The sequence below is a fragment of the Danio aesculapii genome, chromosome 4 (assembly GCF_903798145.1).
Source record: "Danio aesculapii chromosome 4, fDanAes4.1, whole genome shotgun sequence".
Lineage (NCBI taxonomy): Eukaryota > Metazoa > Chordata > Actinopteri > Cypriniformes > Danionidae > Danio > Danio aesculapii.
In genome coordinates this window covers 41076367-41096086 of record NC_079438.1, presented here as the reverse complement: position 1 = coordinate 41096086, position 19720 = coordinate 41076367, and the positions used below count along the sequence as shown (strand labels likewise).

The following is a 19720-nucleotide window of genomic DNA, read 5'->3' as shown; positions in this document are numbered from 1 at the left end:
CAACCTTATGTAAATCTGTGAGCTTGTTAATACGATCCTGTGATTTAGGAATGTCTGATTTGCCAGGTATGTAGGTTATACTTTGGAGCGGACATGGGCAAGATGCCCACAGAAGGCTCAGGACTGCTGAATTAAAACTGCAAACCTGTGCTAAATCTACAACAACACAGAAGCAAGCATTTTGTGGTCAAACATGAGATGTCCCATTTTGGTGTACGCAGCCAATTTACAAAATATCTGATGTACAATGAAAAAATTAAATGCAAGAAAAGGGTCTACATTAAAGTCTGTGTCAACCTGATCAAATTTTGATTGAAGATTACCCAAACAAAACATTTTTTTTCAACTAATTACATGGATTAATTGGTCACGTAAAGTATAACAATGTGCACTGGCAAAATTGTATATTTTGACTTCACACAAATTTTAATCTTTAAAATAACATTTCTGAGGGTGACCAAAATAATACTTCATATTTCATTATAATAGAAAATTGTCACTCAACATAATATAAAATGATAGGGCTCTATTTTAATGATCTAGGCGCATAGTCTAAAGCGCATGACGCAAATAAGCATTAAGGGTGTGTCCGAATCCACTTTAGCTATTTTAAGGATGCAAAAATATGCTGTGTGCCACGACACATGATCTAACAGGGTTGTGCTTATTCTCTTAATGAGTTATTTGTGTGTTTTGAGTATAACATGCATTAAACCAATCACAGTTTCATCTCCCATTCCCTTTAAGAGTTAGTAGTGTTGCACCATGGCGCATTTGCTATTTACATGGCGGACTTTGTAAGTGGAAAAACTGAACGCTTCACTATCTAGAAAACAGTAAAACAGACCATCTGCAGCGCGAGGGGAAAAAAACGAGAATCCTCCATTCAGCCTCTTTACTTTCTTTTCCTTTACTTTTACTCTTTACTTTATTCCTTTACTTGCGTGGATAAGGAAACAGTGTTGTACACTGAAAAAAATTATTCAAAGATGATTCCTTGGATTTACTCAATTTTTTACGTTAAGTGGTTCTAAACAATTTATTTGGGCTGAATTTAAACAAACAAATTAAGTTAAACATTGCTCAATTTAATTTGTTTAATTTGTTTAAATTCAACACAAATAAATTGTTTGCAACAGTTTTGCATGCAACCTTTTCCAGTGCTGGTACACACTCCACTGAAGACATCTATCAGCCTACATATTAAATTTATTTTGTTAAGCATTTGTTAAAACAATTTGTAAATTCAGTTCTAATTTCCAGCAAATGAATAAATGAACAATAATAACGTGTGGTCAAAAAAACTGAGTTATTCTTATGCCCCATGGGGTGATGCAGACATCTCTTAAACCTGACAGGTGGACAAATCTAAACTTAGTATATATTATTCGTATTAGTAAATAGAAATATGCATATAATAAATAATACTGCTTATAATAATATTATACAAGTTGTCATGAACAAACTGATAACCCCCCCCCCCCAAGATGAAGAAGGCATGGAGGTAGAGTTTTTTATATTTATGTAGAAAATAAATGTTTTTTTAACATTTTAATCCTTTCATTTTTTAGATATTTGTACACTGCTGTACATCCTGTGTGTATTAAGTAATGTGTTTGTGTATGGACCTGCATAGGCGCATAACTAACTCACTTTGAGCTGGACTTTTGACCAGCTTTTAGATGGTCAAAGGAGTAGTCTTTTTCAGTTCCTCAAAATAGCAACGCGCCAACAATGCGCCCTAACACACCTCTACTTTAGACCAGAACACCCATAAGTCTACAATGTGGCACAAATGTATTTGATATCTAAACACTGTAGCGCAAAACGTGAAAATTAGGGTTGCGCTGATCTTAAGATAGCAACATATCGCACCAAACTCGTCTTGAGCCTTAATGCGCTGGGTGTACGATGGGGCCCATAGTGTTTAACATAATTGATAAAACTGTAAAATCATCAAAATAAAAAATAAAAAATCTATAATTAAATACTATTTTTTAAATAAAAAGTAATAAATGTAACATTATTGTTTATAAATGTAAAATAATAAAAGTAAACTATTTAATAAAATATTAAATAAAATACAATTAAACAATTATATTACTAAAATGTTAAATAAAAAGCATTAAATATTTTTTAATTAGTCTAAATAGCATCATCTGTGAGCTATTTTCACTTAGCACAAGTAGTGTCAACCTTACTTAGTGCAAATAGCCTCTCTATATTAAGATGACATCACACAACTAAGGATTTTGTGAACATTAGGTGAGATGTGTAAGTTAAGAATTTGTTGTGCAAACTGAGCCCAAAATCATTTGTAAAATATTCACGCGTGTGGCCAGACTTACTGATATATACGTCACAGCTGAGGAGAAAAGAACATCAGGTCATTGCTACTATTGTGATGTGATTGTTCATTTTCTGAGGAACACTGGTGTTCGCAATCCAAATCTCTATGAAACCAGCTAATCCATGTCTGATCATGTGATGGAGAGCTTTCCAGAGGGAAGACTAGCTATCTGAATGCTAACGCCAAGAGGACACTCGTCTAAACAACGGCCATTCATCAGCACTGAAAACATCAGGCCGTAAGCTACGCTAAGCTAAAAGATGAGGGCCAGAGAGGCTGATTTATGACAGCTTTCAAACAAAGGGCACGCGGGCTCTGAGGAGGAGAACAATCACTGGCAGGAGCTTTACACAGAGCCCAAGCTAATGAAAGGCCGCGCGAGCACAGATGGGTTTCCTCCTCGGAGCAGTTACTGTAGCCTTGCCACCGCTCCAGGACAAACAGCTAAACTGATCAGGGAACAGGAGAAGAGCTCTTTTGACCTGTGGAAACTGTTGAGACTGTGACTCTTTGTGACAAATGTGTTGGTGGGATAATATGTTAAGTATAACTAGGGTTGGGTACTGAAATCCGCTGCCATATCTATAGATAACGATATGTAACGCAGATTTTGGTGCCACTCTCCATATTTTGTGGAAATAGGCTCATATTACAACTCCCCCATAGCTAAACAGTTATGTTTTACCATTTTCAAAATCAATTTAGCCAAACGTGGGGTCTGGCAGGAGCACTTTTAGCTTAGCTTAGCATAAATCATTGATTCAGATTAGACCGTTAGCATCACATTCAAAAAATTTTAATAATTTTCCCATTTAAAGCTTTACCCTTTTATAGTTACATTAAGACTGACAGAAAATGAAATGTTGTTTTCTAGGTTCATATTATGACTAGGAAGTAGGAACTATACTCTCATTCCGTCATAATGATCAATAAACTTTGCTGCTGTACTATGGCTGCAACAGGCTCAATGATACTGGTTTAACATTGTTTCAAATGTTTTGATCTTTCAACCACCTGCAGAGGTGTATGAAAATGCTTTTGATAGGATTTGTAGCCTATTACATTGAATTGAGATTTATTTTCACTCAAGGTAGGGCTGCACAATATATCATTTCAGCATTGATATCGCAATGTGTATGTCTGCATTAGTCACATACCAGGACATGCAATGTTGAGAATACAAAGCATTTTTGAGTCACTGCAAAGTATAACCATAACAGAGTGAAACCTTAGCATTTGCATGTGTTTTAAAGGCATTTCAATAGAGTGTAAAGCATTCGAGCACTATAACATTCATACATTTATTTTACTTTAACTTAGTCTCTGATTTATCAGAGGTCATCACAGCGGAATGAATCGCCAACTATTTCTGCATATGTTTAACGCAGGAGATGCCCATCCAGCCGTAACCCAGTACTGGGAAACACCCAGACACACTCTCATTCACACACACTCATACTCTGCGGCCAATTTAGTTCATTCAGTTCACTTATAGTGCATGTCTTTTGACTGTGGGGAAAACCGGACCACCCGGAGGAAACTCATGTGAAAATGGGGAGAAATACCACACAGAAATGCCAACTTCTTGCTGTAAGGCAACAGTGCTAATCACTGAGCCACCTTGCTGCCCACGTACAACATTTGTAACTTTAATGAATAATAATTTAACTGAATTATTAAAACAATGAAGACTATACAGTGTTCTTTTACATTTCATTATTCAATTTCTGTACCTGAATACTGTTTGAATGTATGGAAAACCATTAAGCACAGTTTATTTGACTTTTTTCTGTGCTATATTGTAATTATTCATTTATTTTGCTTCAGCTTAGTCCTTTTATTCATCAGGGGTCGCCACAGTGGAATGAACCACCAACTTATCCAGCATATGTTTTACACAGCAGATGCCCATCCAGCCAAAAACCAGTACTGGGAAATATTGTAATTATTCAGGCTTGTAATTTGTTAATTATTTTTTATACATGATTCACACTCAATCTAAATGAATGATTTTTCCCCAAATAGAGCTATTCAAGCCATCTGATGGAATTGTTTCGCAATAAACTGTATATCACAGAAAAAACAAAATATCGCAATCTCAGATTTTTCCAATATCGTGCAGCCCTAACCTAAGGTGTGTTTTCGAGTTATCGCAATCTTTTCGAAAAGCATGTTTTGGATTATGGATCTCAATATTAGTACCGATCCGCCCTATATGTGAACTACAGAAGACGTGTAGGGCCCCTCAATTTACAAAAGGCCTCGCATTGCTCTTCTACACTGGCGTCATCTTTGAGTAGGGCCCTGGAGAGCCTAGAATCGCCTCTGCTCAAAATGCAATGCTGTGGCATTCCCTCCAGGCTTCTTAACTATAGAAAATAACATGCTGGTTAGCTGGACTTTACTATGTCTTTTAGTTTTATTGATGAACAGCCTGTCCAAGCTTCACAGCTGAAACAACATCCTTGCTGCAGTGTGTGCACACTTTCTCTGAAGAATACTTATTGAGCAATCATGATCTGCTCTGAACACAGAAGCATTTGTAGCATGTTAATGAAACCGAAAAACATGAAAAGCAACAACGTAATGCAATGTAGCATTCCAATATGCCACATCCTCGCATCTTCGCTTATTATCTGATGCAAATTGCACCACAAAATTGCAAGAGCTTCTTAAAATTTGCATTTCATTTACATTTGTTGGTTTACAGAGGCAGACGTTTTTATCCAAAGTAACTTACAAATGAAGACTTGCAAATGACAAAATGCGATCATGCAACTTACCACAGACAAAGTGGAAAGATTTAGCACTATAAATGATTTATTTATATTTATTTGCATCTGAATTTTTTATTTTATCACGTCTGTAGTATTTTTATTGGATTATTGTTGGGTTTTTTCTTCCATGCAGCTTTATTTTTATTTCAGTTTTAGTTGATAGTTGTGATTTTACTACCTTGACTAAGCGAAGTTTCAGAAACTAATTTCGAGAGGAACACGTGATATGATTGAGCACGACTGGCCACTCATCTGTAATTAGTAATAATCCAATCAGAGTGATCCTAGTTTACTATAAATGGATCATTTTCTTCCTACTGCTCTATCTTCGTTTTGGAAGAATCCCCCCTTCCACCCCATCTCCTCCTTTTCCTCCTTTTTCTAAAGGGGGAGCTCTTGAGACCTACCTGATCTTGGATTTCCAGATATGCTTATAGACTGGGCGGGCGGGAGCCCTGGGCTCAAGTATCTCCGAGCTCAGGGTTTTCTCCCAGGACAGCATGCCAAACCTGCTTTAAATGCTAAGCATTTCTAAGTGGGAACTCTTGAAATCACATTTGTAATTTTTTAGGCTCATGACGGTCATACATTATTTTTTATTTAATTAACAAGGAACATGTGGTCACAACCATTGTAACAAACGGATAGATTTATATGGCAACACTGCACTAAATATTGTAAAGTTATTTAAAAGTTCAGCATACACCAAAAACATCACATAAAAACCACTTTACATGACATTCACAAGGCCTATTTTTGTCTAAGCAGACCATACTTAGCCAATGTAACCCACGAAGTGGACCGTGCTGATAATTTCAAGTCTGGCACTGTGAGGCCAGTTCGTCTGGTTCCCATGCTGAGTCACCGTACAAAGTGAAACTTCCCTGAAAACGGTCATTTTTGAACTCGCCGTCAAGTTGTGATTTATGCACGCTCACACGCAAGCCAGCACTTCGAAGCAGACAAAAATGTGTCTCGGATAAACCCACTCGACACTCCTAGACTCCACACACACACATACAAACATAGCACACTCCATTCTTCACAAATCTGAACTTTGACCCCAATATGTGTCCCTTCCTCCCCTGTCCACTGGTCTGTTAATGGAGTGTGATATATAAACGTCCTCCTCCCTCTTCCACTCCTCCACACTGGCTGACGGCTGCGCTCCAGACCAGAAGGTTTGGTCGCGCTCCATGTTTTTAGTAAGCGGCTCTGACAGTGAAGTGTGCACTGCGCTCAAAGGCACTGCAGTCTGTGTCGCTCAGCGGTCTGTTTCTCTGCCTGATAAGACGGCGGATAATGGCGCTGAATGTTTATTTTGATAAACCACAGGGACATGACGAATCCTTGACTGCCCTGGACCAAACGAGACAGAAAACAGATGCTAACTGCTCTCTTTAAAGTATTAGCGAGTACCGTAGATGGGATGCGATGACTGATCTGTCACTCAACAAGAGATTATAATGTAGATTAGATAACTTTGATTAATTCTAGATATTTATTATTCATATGTTAGCAGTAGTAATTTAAAGTTCTCCTATTGTGCTGTTTTTTAATGGCTCCTCATTTTGGTTTGAGGGTCTCCTATAGCAGCTTTACATCCATTCAGGATCAAAAACAATCTCTGTAAACTCTACCATTACTCCACTCTGATTGGTCAGATGATCTAGTCTGTAATCATTGTCTGCAGCTTAAAGTGGAAGCAAAACACTTTATCATATCTGAATTTTTGTTCTGAAGGATCCCTCTGTACTTTTAAGCATGTGATACATACAGTAACAATGACATTGGTTTTACCATGCCATATGCTTTTAAACTGCATAACTGAGGTCAGCTTGTAAAAGCTAATAAACCTCACTACCTTGGGCTCAAGAGTTGCACTTGAAACTGTAGTCAGAGACTAGTCTTTAACATCCTTGCCACCCATGCCAGTTCAAATCCCACTTGGTCTATGTTGGTGCCGTGACCCAGATTGGATGGAGGACTAGGGGGTGAGTGAAGGCCAGCTAGTAAGAGCTGTGTGAATCAACCTCACTCTTTTAGCCCCACAAAGAGCACTAGTTACTGACACTAAAAGCTGTGATCTTTGCCGTAAATTTTAGTAAGCATGTCTCCCATGCTGTAGATCAGGGGTCACCAATCTCGGTCCTGGAGGGCTGGTGTCCCTGCAGGGTTTAGCTCCAACTAGCCTCAACACACCTGCCAGGATGTTTCAAGTATAACTAGTAAGACCTTGATAAGCTTGTTCAGGTGTGTTTGATTAGGGTTGGAGCTAAAATCTGCAGGACACCGGCCCTCCAGGAACAAGTTTGGTGACCCATGCTGTAGATACAAGTTCAAATTTTGTGACTTGACCGATTTTCGACCTGAAAGCATTTTAATGTCATGTGCATGTAGCGTGAAATGCACAGTTTGACCAAAATAGCTTGATCATGTAATGTATGCAGTAGTTTTATATTAGTTTGTTTACACGCCAGAAATTGCACTCGTGCTCATTTGCTCTTTCTCATTAACATGTTTAAACGCATTACCTTGAGCTACATGACGATAGAAAAGCTTTATTGATCTTGTATATGAGATTTAAGATTTGGGACTCGCACAGAACTCCATTCTGAAATGAAAACATCAAAGTTGATGTCATTCGCTACAGGTTTTAATGACTCGCATTTACATGTGAAAATTCGATCTACCCACTTACACTGCAGACACAAGGGCATTCATATCACATACATTTCGACATATGAACGAGGCCTGAATCTGATTTGAGTAAATCAGAATCTATGTGATTTTTTTCCTGCTTATACATACATCGGCCATATCCGGTCTGTGCCACATGAGAGGAGAAAATGAGAATTGGGTCACTTGAACCAAGCAGTGTAAATGCAGCCTCAGTGACTAACACTATGATGTGGTCTTTAGCAGTGTGCGAATTACACATTGACGATCGGAGGGGTCAACTTTTTTGTTAATGTTTTTGTAATACATGCTTCAGTGAATCAAATATATGCATTTATTGAACTTACATCTACTTTATTAATAAAATATAAGTTTTCTGACCAACAGTATCCAAGTAGCTACTTCTGAGGTTACTGTAAGTCAAACAATGCATCTAATTTGACTTTCCTTTTAGGCTATATGTAGAAACAAACAGATATTTTATGAGAAAACAGTCTTGTGAACAGTTACGTTGTCTATCGGTGCTTTAGATCTGCCGGTTTCAGTCTGAGTTTTTTCTCACAGACTGATTGGCGCATTTATGCATTCACAGTGGTTTGAACCATTATAGGGGTGGTCAAATGTATATAATTAGATTTTTTATTTTAATTATTAAAATTATTGTTTAAAACACAAAGCAGAGCAAATTATTTCTCAGTATTAAAGAGCTGACCCCCTATACATGTTGTTTTGATGTCCTTCAGGGGAGATCAAGCGTTAATTAATCCCCCCCAAACCCCCGTAGTTCCCACCCTGGTCTTTAGCATCCTTGTTGCATGCCTGCCTCCAATGCTGGTTCAAATCCTTCTTAAAGCAGTGTAAACTATGTTGGTGCCGTGACCCGGATGAATATAACAAATATCCACTAGTAGGAGCTCTGGCGGTAATCCTCACTCCCCTAGACTCGAGATGCACACTAGTGACGATGCTAGAGGATGCGGTCCTTAGCATTCTTGTTTATGTGTCTGCCTCCCATGCTGAATCTGCTTGGAGTAGTGCAAGCAGAACCAGAGGGAGCTTGTTGGTGCTGTGACCCAGATGAGTATAACAGTGACCGATGCTTAGAGGCTGTGGTCTTTGTTTGTGTGCTTGCACTCCCATGCTAAGGATGCCAGTTTAAATAATGCTTGGATCAATGTGAGCAGAACCAGAGGGTTATGTCACAGTCTTGACCTGAATGAGAGATGAGTTTAGGAGGATGAATGTAACAGATCCCAACTGGTAGGTGCTGTGTGTGTAAATCTCACTCCCCTGGCAATCCAAAGTGGATTTTGCTTTCGCAGCATCTTCCTAACATGTCAACAACATGAGCCTCATTCCTCCAGGCCTCAGTTGCAACTACAGTGTTTGAGGGTCAAAGCAGATGTGGTGCACATGCAGCCAATGAAGACCATGGGCCATGATAACCTTGGATAAAAACATCCCGGTTTTACTTTACTGCTTTTAAATATGTTCTATTTTAAAATATATTTTTGAATATTTTTAAATGGGTAAAATACACCAATTCTTTCTCCTTTAAACACAATCTATTTTATTTTAATAAACATTTATAATATTTTGGAACAGTAAACATGTCAGGCTAAATAATTAAAATAAATCATTGACTTCTGCTGTCTTCATTTGTTTTAAAAACACAGATTTCTTTGTAACTTCAAAAACTTAGTAACAAATATCTTTCTTTTCTTTGAATATAAAGTAAGCCACTGCACTGTTCAGGGGTACATTTCCCAAACAACAACATAACTCGCGGCTGAACTACCATAGTACGATGCATTGTTTGGGAAAAGAATGATGTAGTGATGATCCCAAAACCGTAGCTGCCTTGTAGCAGATGCATCATTTGAACCACATTAGTTATAACGTAAAACATCCATGATGACAGTCTAAACAGGGTGGAGTGACAACTTTTGAGGGAATTTTTTTTTTTTTTGTGTGTGGAATTTAAATAGTTTTACATGCACACGCATTAAAAAAAAATCTATATTAGTTTTGATAAAAACATGCACTTGTTTTCCATATTAATTGAAATACATGTAATTGTCACATATAGGGCCTATGTTTCCTTTACAGATATTATAGAGAATATGCCATATTCTATTCTAAAACATAAAACCACTTAGTAACACATATTATAATCTCTTATATAAATCATATAAATTGTTAGGCTAATGGTTGTAATTTACAGTAGGCAATTTATTAAGAAAAGAATAAAATCCTACTTCATAATAATAATTATTATTAATCTATTAATATTATTCTTAGTATTATTATTATTAAATATGATATTTTTGTTGGTTTTTCAGTCTATTTTAACAATTTGACACATTCAAAACACTGCAGAAATGTTCTAACCAACAGGCCCATGTCATATAGAGTACAGATACATTTCTTAATAAATAACCTACTATAAGTTAAAAGCATTAACGCATGCTGTATATTTTTGTTTTCACAAGCTTTGGAGACAAAGCGTAAATTCCGCTTTTAAATATTAGGTCACCTGAGCCACAGCTGTGTTCAAAATGGCATAAATATTTTCAAAGTGCATTAAAAAGGAGCGCAATTGTCAACGAACTATGTTTGTAACAATGCAATGCAACTCGCGACATTAGTTGGCTTACCATGATTTTCGGAAATGCACCCCTGGTCTATAGCAGGCCTAGATGTCAGTGTATAAGTGATCTGTTTCAAATATTTGCTGAATCGTGGGCTGACCAGTAGCTTTTAATGTCATAAAAACACGTTTAAAAAGTATAAAAGAAAATTTTTGCGGTTTTAAAACTTTGACTTACAAACCATTGTAACCCAGTTATCGCCCCTTGCCTGGCCAATATTACACAAATAACCAACAAAGCATAGTTACTGCTGACTCATTTCAAAGAATTCAGAATTGTTTTTTGTGTGTGATAACTTACTACTTATAGATCATTTTGAGGGATGTAAACAAAAACAATGGTCCTAATGTATTTCCTGTTTTACATTTTTAATGTCTATTGCTTCTGAGAATCCAAAAAGAGCCACATATTGATAACTGATGTTATGATAGCTGTTGTAACATTAAGTTATGATTGAATTGCCTCTTGTTAGTTATAAAATACTGCAGTTTGATAACAAGCAGGAAATGTTCAAGGACCACATTGAAATGGTCTACAACTCAACTTAATTTGCATTTTGATCCTAGAACACTACAGTTCTTTTACCTTTGTATTTTGCTCTTTAATTGGTGTGTTATTCTTTAGCTGCATTGTCACACAAACAGCTATGTCATGTTCATAGCAGAATAATCTAAATCAGGGAGCCTTTGAATATTGTGCTGGACAACAGGGACCTTTCATTCAAAAAGCTTAAAGACCACTATTCAATCTACATAGAAAGTTAGAGTTAGCATTTTGCTAGGCTAACAGCACAAAATGGCTGTATATTAAGCATAACATAAATACAAATATTAGTAATTACTTCATAAAGCCCTTCCAAAAAAAACTCTTCAATGAAATACAAGTATCTTTAAACAACATTTTCCTTACCTTACCTGCTATCTTGTATTTATCACCAAGCTTGTTGAAATGCATGCTGTGGTAGCTTTTTCTGAAAAGAATGCATGCATGCTGCTTTATAAATAAAACAAGGCATCTTAAAAGGCAACATTATTAGTCTAAACCACCTTTTGCAGCAACCTTCACACCAATTGTCTGTCTGCGAAGCATGACTGGCATGACAAGTGACCAATCAAATTAGTAAACAAAGCAATCAGCAAAGTGACTGGTAGCCAGGAGGATCATCCCATCATCATGTTTCCCACAACCAGCATCATCATCACTATTTCCATAATGCTGAATCACTGGCAGGTAGTAATGCTGTATATTTACACAGACACAGAATAGAAAGAAAAATTCAGACCCAAAAATAAATCAAACTACCCTATATATAGATAAATACAGTATATCACCGGAGTTCAATTCATGAGTCAGCCGCTTTAATAGAAAGGCAAATCACCGCAATGTCATCTAGTTTATCATTATCATATTAAGCAGTGAGCGTATGAATGTAGTATCATTTTGAAATCATGTGTTTCTAAGTGCTGTGCTGCCTAATGCAGCGTTCACACTGTGCCGTTATTGATGGGCTTAATCCATTAGCAATATGAGGGCACAAAACATTGATCGGACAACAGTGGGTCCTGTTCGTGTTGCCACTGTGTATGTGTGTCAAAGGTCAAAGCCACAATCCTCTGTCATCATCAGAGTATGCTATTTACCTACATAGAAAATAGCCGACCGGAGGCTGGTTCAAAGTTATTTGCCTTAAAGGGATTTTAACAGCATGGATAGAATATTTGAATGGCCTACTATTGCGTTCTGCCAAAACATGTAGCTTACAATAGAGAACACTGTACTGAATACTGTATGTATCCCACAATGCAATGCAAAAAACAATGCGTGCATTCTAAATAAAATCAAGCTGTAATATAGCTAATAACAACATGCTTCTGATATACTGTGCAACAAAAAATATAGGTTTTGATTAAAAAATTATACCTATGGATTCACCAATATTACACAATGATGGGAAATAAATAAAGCATTTTAAATTAGATGATTCAAATGTTAAGGTTTTCAAATACATATTTAAAAAAATAAAACACTTAAAATTCTAAAAATCAACTTTGGGCATCACAACATTATTTTTTTATTTTATTTTATATATTTTTATATTTAAAAATGTACATAAAAATCAATACATTAATAAATATGTTTAATGTCTATACATTTATTAATAATAATAATAATTATTATTATTATTTTTATATATAATATTATTTTAAACTTCTAAATTAAGAACTGATCAACATTGGCATATACTGTACATAGGACTAATCTTAAATGCCTATAGCATTTTTACTAGCAAATATATAGCACAAGATAGTACGCCATACATAACCACATGTCTCACATTCCTCCAATGACCTTTGACTTGACTCAGACCCGTCCTTATTTTCAGATAAGCCCATGTGAATCGTCCCCGGGCAATACTTCGTCACTAACTGTGACACTGCAGAGAAACACACACAACTTCCAGCCTCGTGGACAGATGGACAGAGTCAGACCTCCCTCTGTCCTCTCCCTCCAGCCAACAGTCCTGACCCAGTAAGAGAAAAACACAAGCACACTTCACACCTATAACCAAGTAAAGAACACAGATCCACTGTGAGACAACAGAACAACACTTTCTGTGGCTCAAATCAAATAAGTTGGCGGTTCGTTCCACTGTGGTGACCTCAGATTAATAAAGGGACTAAGCTGAAAAGAAAATGAATGAATAATATTTCCAAATTTGACTGTATACACAGTGGTTTGAATAAAGGCTTCTTTTAAAAGCATTTAAAATTGTAGTGATCCCAAACTTTTGACTGGAAGTAAGTGGAAGACTGGAAGTAATAACTGAAAGTTATTTTGCAAGCATACAGCTTAAAGTGCAATTTAAAGACTAGTTTAATTAGGTTTAGACTCGAACCAGCGGCCTTCTTGCTGTGAGGCAACAGTGCTAACCACTGAGCCACCGTGTCGCCTAAAATAATTTTATTTTGGTCAACAGGAAATACTGCGAAAAATGTCCTTGCTCTGTTCAGTATCACTTGGGAAATCTAAAATAAAAAAATAAATGGAACATTTTGTTTTGTTTTTGCATGGTATTTTTGTGGCTTGAGGGAGATGATAAAAGAGCATGCAAAACAAACAAAAAAATCAGCAAAAGAAATATAGACAGATTATATCAGCCATTCCACTGGAAAACTGCTCTATTAGCAGGCAGGGGTGCTTTTGTGCAGAAATGGATTATTCTGGCTGTTTTAAGCAGCGCAGTGGCTGATGTCTAAGCCGGCCGGCACACTTCTCTCTGCTGGATCGCTCACTCACAGGTGCCCTTCCCCCAACCCTTCCCTCTCTCTCTCACTCAGTCAGTCACTCACACTTGTCATTTTACACACTGATGTGCAGATGAAACATATTGCTGAGATCATAGTATACCTGAGAGCTGTATAAACATACATGCACAGCTGACCAAACACATCACACAAGACTAACTGAGCTACATTCACCAGATATAAGAAACACCGCTGTCTTACTACAGTAATAAGTGCCAAAGTTTTGCTAAAAAAGAAATGAAGATCTTTTAATGAGGCTTCATTAAGTAGTCATTAACCAATTAAACAGAATCAAATTCAGTCGATTAGTTCCAAAGGAAACTTTCAATGTTTAGAGGCTGGACTGTAGCTGAGGTGGTTGCACAAGTTAACAAGTGACTTTTTCTCGAAAATTTAATAATGATACCACTCTCATTACAGCATCATATGCATGCAAAATTGTTCATTCATAAACACAAATGGTTTAATTGTCCATTGTGTCTTCCAGTATTTCTTTTTGAATAAAACTTTCACATTTCATACATCAGATTTATACAATACAATAAAAAAGTATGTATTTCATGTGAAAACAACAATGGAAGATTTTGAAAAATATTCATAATTTTCATATCATATCTAAAACTGAACCCCACTGCACTGAATGGACAAAAATACGGAGACAATTGAAAAGTTCAGATGCGAAAACTTCGAAGTGCTGTCTGAAACTGTCATCTAAAATGAGCATTTTTCATCTCCTGTGTTTATGATCAGTTATTTTAATTTACCGGCAATGGAAAGAACCTATTCTTTGCCATACAAGTGAAATTACTGAACGTACATAAAAAAACGGCACTTAAAGGCATTTGCATCTAAATACTTCAATTTCCTAAACATCTTTTTGTATATGTGTCCCAAAGAACTTTGGAAGTGTGGAATGCCATTAGGATGACTGTAAATGTAAAATGTTTAGCTTAACTATTTCTCTGAGTTTTGGTTTACTCTCAGATTTTTCTCCTAAGAAGATGAATGACATTCAATAAGAGCAGGACTGGCTATTTGGTGGGGCACAATTTTTATAGCTGAGCTCCATCAGATAGCTGAGCTGTCATCAGAGAGAGCTGTGGTGGGTCACCGCCAAAGCCCCCCCACCCATCACATCCCCATCTCGTTCCACCCACGGGGACAGAGCTATGAAATTAATGTGGACCGTATAGACCAGACCATTTGAGAAGTATTAGATGAGAAGTCACAGAGCCATAAAATGAAAATACTTTGAAACTATTTTGGTTGCCTTTGACTTCTATTGGATGGAGGACATTTTTAAAACATCTCCCAAAGAAAGTAGTCATCGAGTTTTGGAACAACATGAAGGTTAATAAATGATGCCAGAATGTAAATTGTGAAGTAAAATATCCCTCTGAAATCATGATCTGAAGACTTTGGATTCTTGGCAAATCTGAGCACAGTTTGGGACATTAAAGGGGCAGTTCTCTCAAAAATTAAAATGTGCTGTTAATTAACTCTTCCCCAGGCCGTCCAGGATGACAGTGACTTTTTATCTTTCGCAGAATATTAAAGGAAATTTTTGGCTGGTCCTTGGTGATGAATAAAGTATAAGTCGATGACTACTGGCACTCTGAGTAAAAAACATACAGGCAAAACTAAATAGATACCAGTGACTCATGATGATACATTGAGATTGGTTTGTGTAAGAAACTATGCCTTATTTACAACAATATTAACTTACTTATTAATCTACAGCCTTGGCTTAACAGGTCTTAAAGGGGAAATTCACCCAAAACTGAAAATGCTATCATAATTTACTGAACATTGTCCAAAAGCTGTTTCACTTTATCTTGAAGAATCCTGGAAATCTGTAACTATTGACCTCCATATTATTTGTTTTTGCCTACTACGACAGTCAATGGTAACAGGTTTTCAGGTTTCTTCAAAATACCTTCTTTTGCATTCTGCATACAAAAAGAAACTCATAACTGTTTGGAAGCATTTGAGGGAGAGTAAATAGCGAGTACATTTTGATTTTTGTGTAAATCACCACTTTAAATGATTCACAAAAATGTGGATCACAAGCTTCCTAACGTATAATGACTAAAAGTAGGCCTATATGTCTGATGCAAACTCACATGAGAGCTGACATTGTTTGTTTATTACATATCTATATATATATTGCAGCCAAAATTTGACAAACAATACAAATCACATTCTGCACAGCATTATACAACATCAAATCGATGTTCCAGACTGTCATTATTTTGCACAGGACTGTTTGCGAGGCTGTGGTTTAAAGGTAATGTTGTAAATAATGTTTAGTTTCTTGAACAGGACAATTGTTTCCTTTAATAAGACCTCGATGTATAATCAGGAGGAGAGTATTAAATTAGTTTTACCTACAGTATATATATTTTTGACTCTCAAGTGCTGATAGCCATTGCCTTGCTCTTTATGAATCTCAAAAATCCTCTGTAATGTTCTACTTAAGATAAATGTCACCTACAATATATGTTGAATAGCATGAGGCTGACTAAATTAACAGAGTAATTTCATTTTGTGTGAACTACCCCTTTAAGACCAAAACTCTAGAGGAGATTTTCTCACAATAAAAGTCTATTAGAGCTCATTAAGATGACAAACAACAGCATACTTTGTGCTTGACACTAATGTGCACATTTTAAGAACAAGCTGTGTATTTCTAAACTGCTTGTATGTGTACTGCACAGTCGTCTAAGCATCATATCAAAGTTTGAGATAAACAGAGCAAAACGGCAGTTATAGACACTAAAAGAAAATGTGTCTCCCATAAATATCCTTGTATGAGGGGCGCAGTGGGTCGGGGATGCCTGGAGTGGGTGTGTGCGTGTGTGTGTGTGTGTGTGTAATGTATTGCATTGCTCAAGCAACTGCAATACCTCAGTCTCCATTGATATAAACAGCACGGAACCGGCGTGCTCTTTTATCCGAGGACACACAGAGACAAACTTGGTTTTGTTTTCATACCTGAGTAACCCGGGCAGAGGTATGGAGCCGGAGCCCGAGCCCAGCAATCCTTTCTTCCCACTCAACAGCTTCTCCACCAGCCCTACATTCCCGGTCCGCGCCGCCTCCAGCAGCTCCTGCTCCTTCCCCATCCCGGACACAAGTTTAATCCACGAGAACAAAAACAATCCGGACTAAACGGCGAGGTTTCCTTTCAGGATTCCTGCGGCATGTTACCGACAAACAAACGCTCCGCCGCGCGCTCCTGAATGAATAAAGCCGCTACTCAGCTCCACACCGAAGCTCAATGATGGAATGAAAGGCGAACTGTACCACGGTCCCGGTGCAGCTGAGCTTAACCGGCGGATAGCGGTCCTCCAGACCGGCCGGTTGCCAGGAGACGCGGGTTAAATCACATTCGGGAGCCCACAAATTTGCCGTGCGTTGTCGGTCACCGCACACACGCTGCTATCCGTGCGCGCGCTCTCTCTCTGCGTGTGTGTGTGTGTGTGTGAATGTGCGCGCGCCGTTGTACCGACAGCAGGGCGGCCCAGCAGCATCAGTGTTTCTCTCTCTCTCTCGGTTTCTGTATGGCAGTTTTCCGTTACTAAAAGAGAGGAAAGAGCAGCACCGGCTGGGCGTGAGCTCTTACTGTAACCTTGTGTTCGTTTGAGTAGCGCACGAGGAGCAGATATCATGTGAACCTTCTGTGCTGAAGAGATGCTTTTATACAAGGATAAGCAATAATATACCATATTTACAGCACGTCACTTCAAAACCATGGTAGAAAATAGCTTAACCTATGTGTGAAATCATGACAGTTCTGGTATTTAACATATATAGTTAAACAGTCATTATTTCACTTTATTTATGTGTTGTTGTTGATTTGGACGAATATAAAATTCAAATTTAAATTAGGCTAATATTCCAGATTATGTATGTGGGGAAAGAAAGACGGACAGAAAAAAGAAAGAAAGAAAGAAAGACCAATATCTTTTACAACAATACAATAACATTGTTATTTACGGAATGTTGGGAAACCAAGAAACTAAGAAATGGAGTGCTTTGGTGTTGTGGATCATTTTAAGCAAGCAATTACTATTATTTTATTATTATTACATTATCACAATATATATATATATATATACACACACACATATATATATATATATATATATATATATATATATATATATATATATATATATGTATACTGTGTATGTGTATATATATATGTATACTGTGTATGTGTATATATATATATATATATATATATATATATATATATATATATATATATATATATATATATATATATATATATATATATATATATATATATATATATATATATATATGTATACTGTGTATGTGTATATATATATGTATACTGTGTATGTGTATATATATATATATATATATATATATATATATATATATATATATATATATATATATATATATATATATATATATATATATATGTATACTGTGTATGTGTGTGTATATATATATATATATATATATATATATATATATATATATATATATATATATATATATATATATATATATATATATGCACACACACACACACACACACACATATATATATATATATATATATATATATATATATATATATATATATAAAATATTTAAAGTAATCATAATTAAATAATCAATTAAAATCTTCCAATTTAAGATAAATAAAAAGTTGCTTGACATTTAAATACAAATTATATTAAAATTAATTATGACATTTTGATTAAAACAAATACATGAAAGCACAATGTTCAATTATTATAGTTAAATAATACACTGTAAAAATGCTTGGTTCCACACAATCCCTTCATGTGGTCCCAAGCAAATCTATTAAGCAAACTTAATGGTTTTGATAATTTAAGTGGATTGAACATAAAATAATTAAGCGGTGCAAATAAAACCCTCAAGGATTATGTGATTTCAGTTTGAACAAGTAGGAAAAATATTTTTTAATAATCCTAAAAGAAACATTTTTCTCCCCAGATAATATTTTAGATTCATATACAAAATAAATCGCATTATAAATTGGGTCTTTGTGCAAGAAACCATATGGTCTATTTGGGACATCTAATTATTAGTTTAAAAGATTTTGATCACACAAACAGTGTCCTGAACATGTATATTATATAATGTATTATTACAAGTGGACTTGCATGATCCACAAACGTTTTGTTTGTTTATTTTAAAGAGCCCATATTATGGGTTTTTGAAAATGCTCTTCCATATAGTGTGTCACACAGCTCTAAGTGAAGTGAAATATCCAGCTAAGGCTTAAATCTGTAAGTGTACAGTGTTTAAAACTGTTGATTCATCTATAAAAGAGTCGACTCATAGTGCTTCAAACGAGTCGTCTTGATAACGAGTCATTAGGTGTTTCGTGATGACGCGGCTATGAAACACAAGTAGTTGGGCGCGCAAACCCGGGAGATTTGAAACCTGCGGCCCCGCCCACTAACAGAAAAAAGCAACACACACACAGAGACACACACAGACACCGGTCGAATGAAGTCACGCTGTGCAGATGGATATACTTGACAGTCTAATCAAAGATGAAACCTCAGCAATATAGCCCAGCCTTGAGCAGATCGAGTGCTTCTGGAAACTACATGCTTACAAAGAAGACTTCATCGGCCATTTGTTAAAGGAAGGATCAGTAAAGACTGTCAGAACAAGGATCAGTGCATCATGAATCAGTTTCTTCCCCCATTTCACCAGTGTAAGTACGTGCGATTAAAATTATGGCCTCGTTTAATCAAGTTGTAACCGCGTGTACTGTATCTGGTTATCTTTTTTTCTCAAATCGAGTGTAAAGCCACGTTGAAATCGCGACGCGTGCCGCTTTGTTTACGGATCGTCAGCTGTTTGTACACACATGCAACGGTCAAGTTTCAAAATAGTTCAGCTCAGGTTCGAGGTGAGGTGTCTGTTCAGCTCAGGTTC

The 19720-nt window shown here is 36.4% G+C and overlaps 1 protein-coding gene across 4 annotated transcripts in view; it reads right to left on the bottom strand.

Moving 5' to 3' along the window:
• The window catches only part of anks1b (ankyrin repeat and sterile alpha motif domain containing 1B), a 312589-nt gene extending 295324 nt beyond the window's left edge, over positions 1 to 17265 (bottom strand). Inside the window, exon 1 of one of the 4 annotated variants that reach the window (XM_056455663.1) lies at positions 16757 to 17265. In XM_056455663.1, the coding sequence (XP_056311638.1) occupies positions 16757 to 16887 (131 nt within the window). In that variant the 5' untranslated portion in view covers positions 16888 to 17265. The remainder of the gene's footprint in view (positions 1 to 16756) is intronic. The other 3 variants (XM_056455662.1, XM_056455665.1, XM_056455664.1) reach the window with 3 other exon arrangements.
• Between the last annotated feature and the right edge of the window lie 2455 nt (positions 17266 to 19720).